This window comes from Balaenoptera musculus, chromosome 16 (assembly GCF_009873245.2).
Source record: "Balaenoptera musculus isolate JJ_BM4_2016_0621 chromosome 16, mBalMus1.pri.v3, whole genome shotgun sequence".
Lineage (NCBI taxonomy): Eukaryota > Metazoa > Chordata > Mammalia > Artiodactyla > Balaenopteridae > Balaenoptera > Balaenoptera musculus.
The window spans coordinates 59,753,227-59,766,873 of record NC_045800.1 but is presented as its reverse complement, the minus strand read 5'-3'; the positions used below and the strand labels follow the sequence as shown (position 1 = coordinate 59,766,873).

The 13,647-nt window shown below is 38.6% G+C and overlaps 1 protein-coding gene across 3 annotated transcripts in view; it reads left to right on the top strand.

Annotated features, from left to right (window-relative positions):
- Positions 1 to 5,003, top strand: part of SAMD8 (sterile alpha motif domain containing 8) — an 83,745-nt gene extending 78,742 nt beyond the window's left edge. For all 3 annotated transcript variants that reach the window (XM_036827941.1, XM_036827942.1, XM_036827940.1), the window contains 2 exons: positions 64 to 214; positions 387 to 5,003. In XM_036827941.1, coding sequence (XP_036683836.1) covers positions 64 to 214; positions 387 to 691 — 456 coding nt within the window. In that variant the 3' untranslated portion in view covers positions 692 to 5,003. The remainder of the gene's footprint in view (positions 1 to 63; positions 215 to 386) is intronic.
- The last annotated feature ends 8,644 nt before the right edge of the window (positions 5,004 to 13,647 follow it).

The window sequence follows — 13,647 nt, the reverse complement described above, 5'->3', positions numbered from 1 at the left end:
GGAGTGGTAGGAGCCTCTACTGCCCTAAGCATTTGAAGCACTAATTCTTAGCTTTCTTTATAGGTATATGGCAGTGTATGGGAGAAATTACACCGGGCCTTTGCCATTTGGAGTGGCTTTGGTATGACCCTAACTGGCGTTCACACTTGTGGAGATTACATGTTCAGTGGCCACACAGTCGTCCTAACTATGCTGAATTTCTTTGTCACTGAATGTAAGTATCTTTAGTGCTTCTATGCATATCAACTGACTAGCTGCAGAGGAGGCTGTGGGAAGGGCATCAAATCCTGTGAAGAATGGGAGAAACAGACTGATGTAAGAAACATATGACTGAGAAACACTGGAAGAAGTGTGGTTTTAAAATGATCTTTCTGTCCTTTTCCCAGATACACCAAGAAGCTGGAATTTCTTGCACACTTTATCCTGGGTTCTCAACCTCTTTGGAATCTTCTTCATTTTGGCTGCCCATGAACATTATTCCATTGATGTGTTTATTGCCTTTTATATCACAACAAGACTCTTTTTGTACTACCATACTCTAGCCAATACCAGAGCATATCAGCAGAGTAGGAGAGCAAGAATTTGGTTTCCCATGTTTTCTTTTTTTGAATGCAATGTTAATGGTACAGTCCCAAATGAATATTGTTGGCCATTTTCAAAACCAGCAATAATGAAAAGAGTAATTGGATGAAGACTGTCTTTGTAATGTGTTCTTGATTAAATATACAGTCGTTGTTGAAAGTGAGTAACTTTGCTTTCTTCCCCTAGGTTGTTCCTGGATGTCTTGCTTTTTGGCCTGTATGTTGACAAAGTAAAGTTCCCTGTCCTGAGCAAGGCTGTGATTATAGCAAGCAAGAAAGAATAATTAAGAGTCCTTAGGTATCTGTTTGAACAGGTAGCTTAAGTAGATGTTTTCTGCCCCTTCTCTTTAGGCAGACTTAATGTTATGATTGAAGTCAGTCTCTTACCTTTACCTATTGAGTATTTGCCTATTGAGCTTAAGCAAATCAACTTTAAGCAATTTGCTGGTTGAAAGATTTTTTAATTTCCAGTAGGACTCTAGTCAAGAAATCATAATAATAATTTTTTAAGCTCGTTATTTTCTTCAAAGGAAAAACCCCTACCAAGTGAGCAGTACTTGTTCTTTGAACTAATCTCTGTGTCTCTCTAAAAAATGCAACTCTGGAAAGTGATCCTTTTTACTAACAAATTAATTTTTGCCTTCTGAACCATCCTTAAGAAAAGTATACTGAATATACCAGTATCCCTGAAACAAGAAGAGAATGAAAGGGGCCATACATAAGGTGGCAGAGTACAAATATAGTGCTGGTATTTTTCACCAAAATCAACAAAAGGTGCAGTTCCTATTTTGTCCTGAGGGTTCAGTATGATCATCAGTAAGTATGCATGAGGGGAAAATGGCTGCATCCATAAAAATAAAATTGGCTTAATTTTAGTGATGAAAGTACCTGGAATAACTTTGTGCTGTGACTATTAGCTAGACAGATGACAGCCCAATTTTATACTTTTTAATGGTGTTATTTAATGAGCAAAATAATGGAGTGTTTTATCAGATGTTAAAGTTCTGTGTCCTTAAGTAGGGAGGTATGCATGCAAATTGTTCTCTTTCTGAAATTTATAACAGGTTGCAGGCATTATGTAACGTTTTGGTTTTTGAAATTTCTCATTCTTGGCCATCAGAACTAAGCCATCTCAGACATATGTGGATATGAAAAGGTTTTGTTGTTTTTTATTTTTAAAACAATTGTGTACATACATTCTTTCTATTTAGTTTTAATTTGGCAGTCAGGAGTGATATACCTTAGTTGCTGTTTACAACACTAGAAATTTAGTACCTTAAGTAATTTGACCTCTGTGATTACATTTGTCACTTTACTTTTAATGATTTTATACAGTAGTTTTGAGAGTTGGTTGGTTCTAGAATTAGACTTTGAACCCCAGCTGATGAGCTTAGCCACTTGGAATATTAACTGTGTAGCTTTTACATTCCGTTTTAAAACAAGGAGTTAAAAAGGTGCTGGCATATTGAGGTCTAAAATTAGACCACTTAGCAGAAACCTGCTCCTTAAATGGTGAAATATTTTATTTTTGCACTTTGAGTCATATTCCTACCCCATATAAGCTACAGAAGAGCCTGAATGGATTGGGCAGGAAGCAAATATAATGCAAACAAGTTGCAGCTAGTGCTGAGTGATCCCAATTTGGGTGTACTCTGAACATTATTTTTTATTTTTCACTTGAGAAAATGGCACGAGGCAATTTAAGTTTTATTATGCTTTTAAATCTCATACTGTAGAATCTGATAACATGTTAAATTGTTGATTCTGTTACATGCTGGGTATGAAAATGCCAACATTTCATCTAAGGAAATTGCATAATCATGAAGGGTGAAGGATGTTTCCTATGCAGTTAGAGTACTTTGACCCTTGAGGTCAAAAGATATGTAACTCCCATTTTTTTCCAGATGGCAGAAGAGGACTGAATTTAGCTAGGGAGGGACTGGCGTTGGCTTTTGGGAAAATGTTTGAAAAAAAATCCATGGCAACATTAAGTCAAGAATGTTGAATAGCTACTTAATGGTAAATTTCCTAACATCAATCTTCTTTCCTTCGTATGGATTTTATTCTAGAACAAAATAGAAAAAAAAATTGCAACTAACTTTGCAGACCTATTGATACTGAGAGTGCCTAATAGCAGACTGCAATGAGGATTGTAAAATAACTTCCCACACTTACATTTATCATATCTGTTTTGAGGAAAAGGTAAGCTAGATTTATAATTTATTGTTATAACTATTACAGGGCAGTGTTTACATATATTAATCATCTCCAGGTCTCTTCCTTGGAAAACTTTGAGACAAAATTCTTTTCCATTTCTTTTTTTAATACAAAACCTATAGTTTTGTTGCTTTTTGTTTTGTCCAGAAATTTCCAGATTTTGTCTTTGTATTTTTTTTCTTGTTAAAACCATAGTGAAGGTAGGATATACATTTTGGGTGTGAATGTGGCTAGGTAGAGAAGCTACATGCCTTAGATCTACATATTTTTTACCTTGTCTACAGTTGGAAACGTGTGAGAGGCTTACATCATTAAACACTGAGATTTCAGTATAGAAGGAACCAAGGTTTTTTGTTTGGGGCTGCAAACTGGAGGTTATATTGAAAGTCCTCCATGCAATTTCTGTCTTCCTAGGGGCAGCGTTACCTATTTTTTTTTTTTTTCCCTTTCTTTTTTTTTTTTTAATCCCATGAAGAGCAGCGTTACTGAAGGGTAATTGAAGTTTCTAATCAGGTTTAGAAGAAGGCAAGTTTGCTATTATCACCAGATAATTTGGGAGAAACCTTTTTTGGCTGCAGAATTCTCAACATGCCTATTTTCTCCATAGTTCTCTGTGGCCAGAATTGCTAGAGTAAAAATACAACTTCCATGTGCTAGATCTGTTTATTAGTATCCCTTTAAATCAGAAAGCAATGAGCTTAGCCATGGAACCAGTCAGTTAAATAAGTGTGGACTGTTCACAGGAAGAACCCCATGCTAGAGACCTGCTGATAGGGTAACTCTGACACTGCACGTGGCATTCTTCCCTACCCTGTACCTGCCTGAGTGTTGTTACTTAGAATTCTAAAAATCTTATAATTTTGTAAATCATAAGGACAGAGGCATCACATCCTTTTATAGCTAATATGAAACCATGTGTTTTAAGGAAACCTGTTTGGAAAGTGTTATTTATATATTCAAAGTCATAATTATAACACTAACCTGCTTTGATGGTATTAGTAAAAAGCAATTTCATCATCAGTTTCATAGTAAACTTTTTTTTAAGGATTCTTGTTCCATAATGTTTGAGAACATTAACCATATTCTTTTTTTAAACTCTCTAATCTAATAAATTTAATTCTTTGATAGTCTTGTAGACTTAAGTTACCCTTTACTAAAAGTAATTATGGTAATAGTCATTTGTCAGTTCTTTACGGTATTCAGGCATTTGAGACAGGAAAACTCTTTTTTTACAATAGTCCCATGGCTTTCTTAAACAGTATTGGTTTCATTCAGATAGTTTCAGAGCCAACAAAGGATGTCAGCTTTAATGCCATCTTTACTTTGGCAGTTAAGACAGTTTGCATTTGTAAAATGTTTTAATCTGAATTACCCCACATTGCTGTAGAGGAAAATTGTTAATAACACCAAAAGGCAGACTGCTACAGGTGAGCAATGAGAAAGGAAAGAGGTTGAGGGTTTTTTCTTTCTCTGTCTTTGAGTAGCTTTGAATGACTGAAATTACTATGGAAGTAGGTTTTATTTCCCCTCTCACCTATCCCTCACCCCCAGCAAACGCCACCAATTTCAAGTAACTAAAATATGCCAATTATTTTGCATCAAGTTCAGTGAAAACATCTGTGAAATCTATAATCCAGCTCCCCAAAAAGCTGGTTTTTTAGAATATGTTCTACTCTAAATTGACCAAAGGACTTTTATTCAGTGTACTCCATGTTTAAGCATAAGGAAGCTTTGTGCCTAGTATGGAAGGAGAAGGAATACTATCTTACTTTTGTTGTTATTTCAGGTCTGTTTCAGTCTGAACTACTGGGTTGTCTGAACAAGCCAAGCAATGTTACCAGTTAGTAGTATCATCTTTAAAATGCTTAATTTTAATAATTTTTTATTCAAAGAATCTATGAATTGTTAAGACAGTTGAAGTATTTCTGATATGAAAGAAAGGGAGTGGAAACTGGTACTTAATGGGGGAAGCAAAATTAGCTTGGGCTAAAGTGGGCATGTTTTGTTTTAAGAATGCTACCTAAATGTCACCCAATCTGCAGAGATACTAGTATTACTTGAAGATGTGAAAGTTCCTGTCGTAGCCATACCTTGAAGCACAGTGTTGTATATAAGTAAATATCTTGATTCTAAATTAAATCCAGATTTAACTAATATATATTATTTTATATCTTTGTTGTATTAAAATGTTTAAAAACACTAAGAATAAAACATTTGAAAGTTGCATTGCAGTCTCTTATTTAAATGCCTTTCCATTATTAATACAGCTGGCTTATTTTTTATGCAGTGAATTTTTATCATTTGCAAATGATTGGGCCCTGCAACTTTAAATCCTAATGTATACCTGGTCCCTGGCATTTACTAATTCTTGATTGTCTATTGATAAGCCATTTGCCTTTTCTCCTTTCTTTTCTGTAAACCAGGAGAGAAAAGTAATCTTCATGATGGTGTAAGAATAATTATAGATGAAGTCGAGAAGGAGGAAAGGGAAGCAAAGCAAATAGCTACTTATTCCTGGGCACATTAAAGTTTTTGTTTATTGGTTTTGGGTTTATTTTAATTGTAGATTTTGTAGAAAGATGCCATCATCCTGTCAGGTTAACTTCGGAGATAATGATGAACAGGAAAAGAAAACAGTTGTTAGGGGTAGCCCAGCAGCCCAGAGCCATGGAATAGTGAGAACACTAAGTATTGTCACAGGGCCCTATGAGTTTTTTAACTCATAACTGAATTTGTCTTCATGATCACTACTAATTGTAGCCTCTCTGGTGCTGGCACCAGCTGGTCTCTCTCAGGAACTCCGGAAAAGAATAGTCCAAAACAGACTGAGAGGCTGCTTGGTGGAATAGAAAATGTGGTGGATTTAGACTCTGAGGACCTAGGTATGGGTTGCAGCTCTGCTGCTGATTAAACTGGGTCTTTTCTTCCAGCTCCACTTAACCTTATGTGTAAAATGTAGGAGGAAATGCCTACCTCATAAGCTGTGTTAAGGGCCAGATTATGAAAGTACTGTGGCCTTAATGGCTCAGTACCTGGTATATAATGCTGAAATATTAGTTGAATTTAGGGCAGTAACACAGGGGCTGTAATCCCAGGGAGTTAATAATCTAGCAGGGAAGATGACCTAAAAATGGAACTGACAACATTCATTGGCAGAATAGAGCAGTAGTTTTAAAGCTGCCTGGGTGAACATCTTGTGGGGTTGGGGAAGAGAGTTGGAGCTTGTACCATTTCCATCCAGAGTTGGTGTTTTACATATTTGGCTTTCCTAGTAGGCTTTCCCTTTGAAAACAGGGTTGAGATTAGGGGAAGTAAATGTTTGGAAACCACTGAGGCAATAGACAAATTCACTCTCTTCATTTAATAGTAGTTTGGGAGAGGAAGGGCTCACTGGGGACTGAGGATCCAAGAGGAATTCACGAAGCATGTGAAACTTGAACCTAGCCCTCCCTGACGGATAAATTCACTAGGCTGTGATGAAAGGTTTAGAGGGCTCTAACTGTGATGTGAAAAAATTGGATTTATTTGTGTATGTATTAGGGAAATGTTGACAGGGTATGTGTTTGATTTTATTTTAAATGGAAGCATTGGGAATGCCTGTTGCCAGGGTCTAAATTGTGGGGACAGGTATAAGTAATTCTGTAAAACAGGAATTGGTAAAGGGCAGAAGTTTAAGTCTAAAAGAGAGAGGAAAGATGATGGAAAGTACACAAAAGATCACTGGAGATGAAAGGAAGGCTAGTGACCCCAAGATAGTAGGTCAGGGCACCAGGACTGGACACAGTTTGTAGGAGGCCTTTGTCCCCAGCCAAGGAAGATCCAGACACCAAACAAATGAGCTGCCAACTGCTACTGGCTGGTGCCATATGACTCTAGGATATGATAAACCTTGTATCCAAAATTGTCTCTGTTGTGCTCATGCACCTAACCTATTGAAATGCTGACCTGCCAGGCATTAAGTGGAGTGGAAGCTGACTCTGGTGAAGACGTGAGGAGACGCTGTGGTAAGAGAATGCCTCAGAGGAGTTCAGTGATCACCCTCAGCTGTAACTTAGAAAAAGAACAGATGACAACTATAAGGCCTCTGCTGGAGTAGCATGATATTTAAATGCTGTATGTTCTCACCTCACAGAGCTCCCCATGAGAGCCAGAAATACAAAACCACCATGACCTACCTGTTCATATTCCAGCCTTAAGAGCCCTGGATCACGCTCTGAAGAGAATACCTGTACGTAATGTTTTGTTTTGTTTTTTTAATTGGAGTATAGTTGATTTATACTATTGTTAGTTTCAGGTGTACAGCAAAGTAAGTCAGTTATACGTATACATATATTCATTCTTTTTCAGATTCTTTACCCATATAGGTTATTACAGAATATTGGTTGGTTATCTATTCCACATATAGTAGTGTGTGTATGTTAATCCCAAGCTCCCAGTTCATCCCTCCCCCTGATGTTTCCCCTTTGGTAACCATAAGTTTGTTTCCGAAATCTGTGAGTCTGTTTCTCTTTTCTAAATAAGTTAATTTGTATCATTTTTTAAATTGGATTCCACATATGAGTGATATCATATGGTATTTATCTTTCTCTGTCTGACTTACTTAGTATGACAATCTGTAGGTCCATCCATGTTGCTGCAAATGGCATTATTTCATTCTTTTTTATGGCTAATATTCCATTGTATATATGTACCACATCTTCTTTATCCATTCCTCCGTCAATGGACATTTAGGTTGTGTCGATGTCTTGGCTGCTGTAAATAGTGCTGCAGTGAACATTGGGGTGCATGTATCTTTTCTAAGTATGGTTTTCTCTGGGTATATTCCCAAGAGTGGGATTGCTGGGTCATATGGTAGTTCTATTTTTAGTTTTTTAAGGAACCTCTATACTGTTCTCCATAGTGGCTGTATCAATTTACATTCCCACCAACAGTGCAAGAGGGTTCCCTTTTCTCCACACCCTCTCCAGCATTTATTGTTTGTAGATTTTTTGATGATGGCCATTCTGACCGGTGTGAGGTGGTACCTTGTTGTAGTTTTGATTTGCATTTCTCTGATAATTAGTGACGTTGAGCATCTCTTCATGTGTTTTTTGGCCACCTGTATGTTTTCTTTGGAGAAATGTCTATTTAGATCTTCTGCCCATTTTTTGATTGGGTTGTTTGTTATTGTGACATAGAGCTGCTTGAACTGTTTGTATATATATTTTGGAGATTAAACCCTTGTTGGTCACGTCATTTGCAAATATTTTCTCCCATTCTGTGGGTTGACTTTTCGTTTTGTTTATGGTTTCCTTTGCTGTGCAAAAGCTTTTAAGTTTTATTAGGTCCCATTTGTTTATTTTTGTTTTTATTTTCATTACTCTAGGAGATGGATCCAAAAAGATATTGCTGTCATTTATGTCAAAGAGTGTTCTGCCTATGTTTTCATCTAAGAGGGTTTTATGGTGTCTGGCCTTGCATTTAGGTCTTTGATCCATTTTGAGTTTATTTTTGTGTATGTTGTTAGAGAATGTTCTAATTTCATTCTTTTATGTGTAGCTGTCCAGTTTTCCCAGCACCACTTATTGAAGAGACTGTCTTTTCTCCATTGTATAGTCTTGCCTCCTTTGTCATAGATTAATTGACCATAAGTGCATGAGTTTATTTCTGGGCTTTCTGTCCTGTTCCATTGATCTATGTTTCTGTTTTTGCACCAGTACCATACTGTTCTGATTACTGTAGCTTTGTAGTATAGTCTGAAACCAGGGAGCCTACCTAATGGTTTTTTGATACAGACTAATCAGCTGCCTTTAATAAGACGTCAAAGTACATGAAATTTGATCCTATTTTTCCACAAAGACTGATTTTGGAGGCTTAGCTGGAGAGCATTTTGGCAGTAAGGATGCAATTTGAGGACTTCAACATGGTTGAAATCTCACATGCAGACATGTAGAAATGTGATACGCCTAACTGTCCAGGCAAGATTCTGAACTTTCTTCACTACTGATTCCACAGTGGTGCCTGTGATTCTTACTCTCTTTTTTAAAAGTTACTAATTTCAAGTAAATGAATCATGAACAGGGTAACAAACTGTACATACTGAAGAGTCTTCTCCCACCCCTGTGCCCCAGCCTTTAGCTCTCCTTCCAAGAGACAACCATTTTTAATGAGTGTGTTTTTCCAGAGCTATTCTATGCATATACAAATATATTTTTTTAAGGTTTATTTTTACGTTATTTTACACAAATTGTAGCATATACGCATATGTGCACATATAAACATGGTTTTGCACCTTGATTATTTTGCTTAACATGTGCCAATCCCTTCCCCTGTAGGGACACACCTTAGTTGAATGAGTTGAGTTTATTGCTCATTGCAGTGAGGGAGAATACACACCATGGGGAATTACAGGGCATCTCAGTTGCTGTGTGTTGGAAAGGACTTAGTGGATTGGGGTTTGGATTAGTTGGTTTTGGGGGAAAGTGTTAAGGAAGCTCATATTTGCTGTGGATTGGATGCTTTCAGGTTGCTGGAGCAATTCTATGTTTGCATATTTTAATAAATCTTAATAAGGCAGGAGGAATGAATTGAGGCTAATGTTACAATTCGTAAGTGCTGCTGTTACAGCAGTCACTCATATCAGCCAGGATAGAGGGATGTTTGGTCATGTTTGTAGTTACAGTAATGTTCATGTTTTTATCTGTGTTCAGACATCATTACTACATAGTCTTGTTTTTGTCCTGATCTGTCATGGCCACAGATCTCCTTGTCTGATGTTGGGGTGTTTTGGGAAATTTTTTATGTTCAACAGGAAAACAATAAGGCCTAGCTGTGAGTGCCAGGCCAGCTTCTAGCAACATCGAGTTCTAGATGATGGTACCAGACCATCTCCCCAGTGTCAAGGGGAACTTTTCTCTTAGTGTTGTCTCCACTGCACAGATGTCCTAATTTATTACGCGTTCCCAGAGAGATGGACATTTAGATTGTTTACTATTCAAACAGTACTGCAATAAATAACATATGTTACTTTGCCTGTGTGCAAGTTTATCTGTAGAATAAATTGCTAAAAGGAAAGTTGTTGGGTCAGAGGCTTTGTGCATTTTAAATTTCGTTAGATATTGTCAGATTGACTTCAGTAGAAGTTGTACCAATTTATTTTTCCACTAGCAATGTATGAGTTTGCCTGTTGATCCACATCATTGCCAAAATAAGGTATTACTTAACTTTTGTATTTTTGCCAACTTGATAGGTTTAAAAATGGTATCTTAATTCCCTTTCTGCATAAGTAAGCTGCAGAATTATTTTTAAATTGCAGTAAGGGAATGGTGGAATGGTGACAGCTTTATTAGCATGCGAATCTTTCTGGAAGACTAACTGAATCACGGACTATGTCGGATATTTTGTTAAAAACCCATATGGCTATAAGATGTTGAATGGGAAAAGGAAGATGATTAATAGATTGAGGAGTATTTCTCCCATTTTATTTGTAGCATAGTCTTTAAACTTGGCCATCTTTTGTCATTGGAGAGTAGTGTTTTTTCATGATAATTATCTTCCCTGAACACTGATGAAAGCTAAATGCCATCTAGTCTAAGGGAGAGTCCAGAGGACCTAGTTGCTCTCCTTGTTTTAAAGTTCTATAAAATGTAACTGTAAATACCTGTCTGCCTACCAGCAGCTACTGTTGGCTCTGACATCACTTATGAGACATTCTAAGGACTCGAATTTACCTGTCCCAGATATAGGGCTGTATTGTAGATATGTAGGGCCTGAGGTATGGAAGATGTTTTGAAAAAATAATTATCAAACATTTATTGAACACCTACTATATGCCAAGCACTATTTAAGCACTGGTGACAAAGTCCCTGCCCTCAGGAAGCTTACTTTCTAGACAATAAACAAATATATGAGAAAAAAAAAGCATCCCTGAAAGCTGTCAACTAGCGTAGTTACAGTGGTGTTCCCTTACTGAACATAATGTTACCGAATATCAACAGCAGATGAGGACTCTGCATGATCGGGAAAGGCCATCTTCAGTCATAATTAAGCCTGAATGCACACCATGCAACACAAAAATAACAATACACCCCCCCGATTAATACTGGTAGCTAAGAGGGACTTCCCTGGTGGTCCATTGGTTAAGAGTCCGCACTCCCACTGTAGGGGGCATGGGTTCAATCCCTGGTGGGGGGAACTAAGATTCTGTATGCTGCGTGGCACAGCCAGAAAAAAAAATACTAGTAACTAAGATACTGAATTGCCCCAGCTTTCTGAAAACACTCAATCTGGAATAGCACCCCACTTGTTTTCTTGAACACTCTGTAACATCACCTAACACAGCCCAAATCGTGTACAAGTCCCTCCTAAAACCCTCTGAGATTCCCCACTCTTCTCCATGGTGTTCAGTCTCTCTTGCTACAGGGAGTTTAATTTTAAAAACTAACTTTGACTAATGTGTGTTCCTGGTGATCTTTGGCTGGTGGGAATTGACTCTTTAGGTAGCAAAAGTGCTGTCTTTGTAACACACACACACACACCCACACACTAGAAAACAGGATGAAAGAGACAGGAGCATTTGCTGCCTGACAGCGCTAAAAGGCCTGCAGAGGTGACTTTTGTGCAGAGGCCTGAATGAAATGAGGAAGGACCCATGTGGATATCTAGGGGTGGAAGGAATAGCAACTGCGCGGGCCTCTGGAGCAGGCTTGGCATGTTCTCCAAACAATTATGAGGCCAATTTGGCTTAAGAGTGAGAAGGGAAAGGGTGATTGGAAATGAATTTAGAGAAGTAGCCAGGGCTCTAATCCTGCAGGCTTCAAAGGTCCTGGTAAAGACTAGATTTTGCTTCTAGTGTTATAGGAAGCCATTGAGAAATTTTGGTTTTGTGTAGGGGAGTGACTCATGTACCACATCGCCATTGTAGCCAAAGTGACACTGCCCTTGGGCTAAGGCAGAGAAGGCCTCATTCACCCACCTCCTTCTGTGTGGGGCGACTTGCCTGGCCTTGGAAACAGTTTCAACAAGCTCATTTGGGTCCTTTATTAGGAGCCCAGAAGAATGAAGGTTGCACAAAGAAATGAAAGCTGCAGCAGAGCCATAGGAGAATGCACCATGAGCTACAGTGGATTGAAGCAGCAGTGGATGTAATAGGAAACTGGAGTTTTCTTTTCTTCACTTGAATAAAAAATTCACAGGCTGTCAAAGTAGAGTTATGAGTGTCTTGTTTTTAGTTTAGAGGTCGGCCTTTGCAGATGGGCACCAGCAGAGGGTGCTACAAACTTCCAGCAGCCTGTGTGCCTTTGTCACTTAGGCACAGAATGAACTACGGAAGTTGCTGTTTTGAACCAAGTATAGTGTGGGTATCAGAATCACCTGGCTTGTTAAAATTCTTTAGATCCTACCTCCTGAGTCTGATTCCATTGATGGGAGGAATTTTCATTTCTAACAGGTTTCCAGGCAATGCAAATTCTTCCAAATTGGTTCTCTATCTGGAGGCAATCAGAATCACCTGAAGACCCTTTCTACAAGGCTGGGCACCCTTCCCTAAGGGCATTTCACAATCGGGTGTAGTGAGAATGCAGGTGTTCACAAAGCTCCCTCGTTTCTTCCTCTTAAGTGGATGTGAATGTTCACTGGAGCTTGTAAGCATCATGCTTAGCTTTTTTATTCCCCCATTTCTTCTTTTAATTTTGTTTTCCAATTGTATGTTACTAGTGTATATAAATACATTTGATTTGGGGATATTGATCTTTTGTGACCTTGCCAAACTCATGTATTAGTGCTAGAAGTTCTTTTGTAGATTCGTTAGGATTTTTTGCATAGTCATAGGCAATCTCATTGTCTGTGAACAGGGACAGTCTTATCCTTCCCCCTTTCTATCTTGAACTCTTGTTTCTCTGGTGGCCAGAAATAGATCTGCTGACCCCATGCTGTCATGATATTCAGGAGCAGATAACGTACCAGTTCACAAAGCAATTGACAGTATTCTGAATCCTAAGTGACCACTGAGGACACTTAGGGGGAAAACATCTGAAATGATGATAAGGGCATTGGCTTTGAAATAAGAGAGACCTAGCCTTGATGAGATAGTTTTTTCTCATTGGCCAGAGCTAGAGAGTCTAGCCTTTAGCACAGCCCTGCCACTCTAAGCCAGGAGTTCCTGAGTTGCAGCATCCCAGGGGACTCGGGTTAAACCTTGGGGCAGACCAGGGCTTGGCAGAGGTGAAGGTAGCCCATTTGATAGGTCCTGGGAATTGGTAGCTGCATTCTCATGGAGGGCTCCAAAGGGAAAGCAACAGATTGGGCTTCTAATCTAGGCAGCAGGGAAGAGGAAGTTTGCCTTTTCCTGGGCAGTAGTTGAGTGGGGATGAATGGCATCTGGGGGCAAAGCAATGTGTTTGTGTCCTTTCTCCCTGCACACTGCCTGGTGCCTTCATACATTGGCACTAGGAGCATAACCTCCCTGGGCCCTCCCTTTGCCAAACCGCTTTTCCTGGGGACTAGCTTCTGGGGTCAGTTTACTGAGAGTTCCCATTTTCACAGCTTCATCCTTCCTCTGCTTCTATTCTTAAAGGTGGCCATTGTCTTCTCAAGGAAAATATCATCATGTATAAAATGCATTGCATTTTCATTTCCCTAGCTGTAGGATAGCATGTTTTGGAATAGATTCAAAATTGGTACTGCCTTTGGCCTCCCACTCTGGGCTCCACCTCTCACCCTTTATAATTCTTCCTGTTAGGAAAATTATTTAAAATAGAAATGGCTGATAACCTCAGCTGTCACACTGTAATAGGTCTTGGCTTATAGGGGAAAGACCTTGGTTTTGTCTCCTAGTTTTGATGTAGTGGGACTGTGGGTGAGTTTAGGCAAG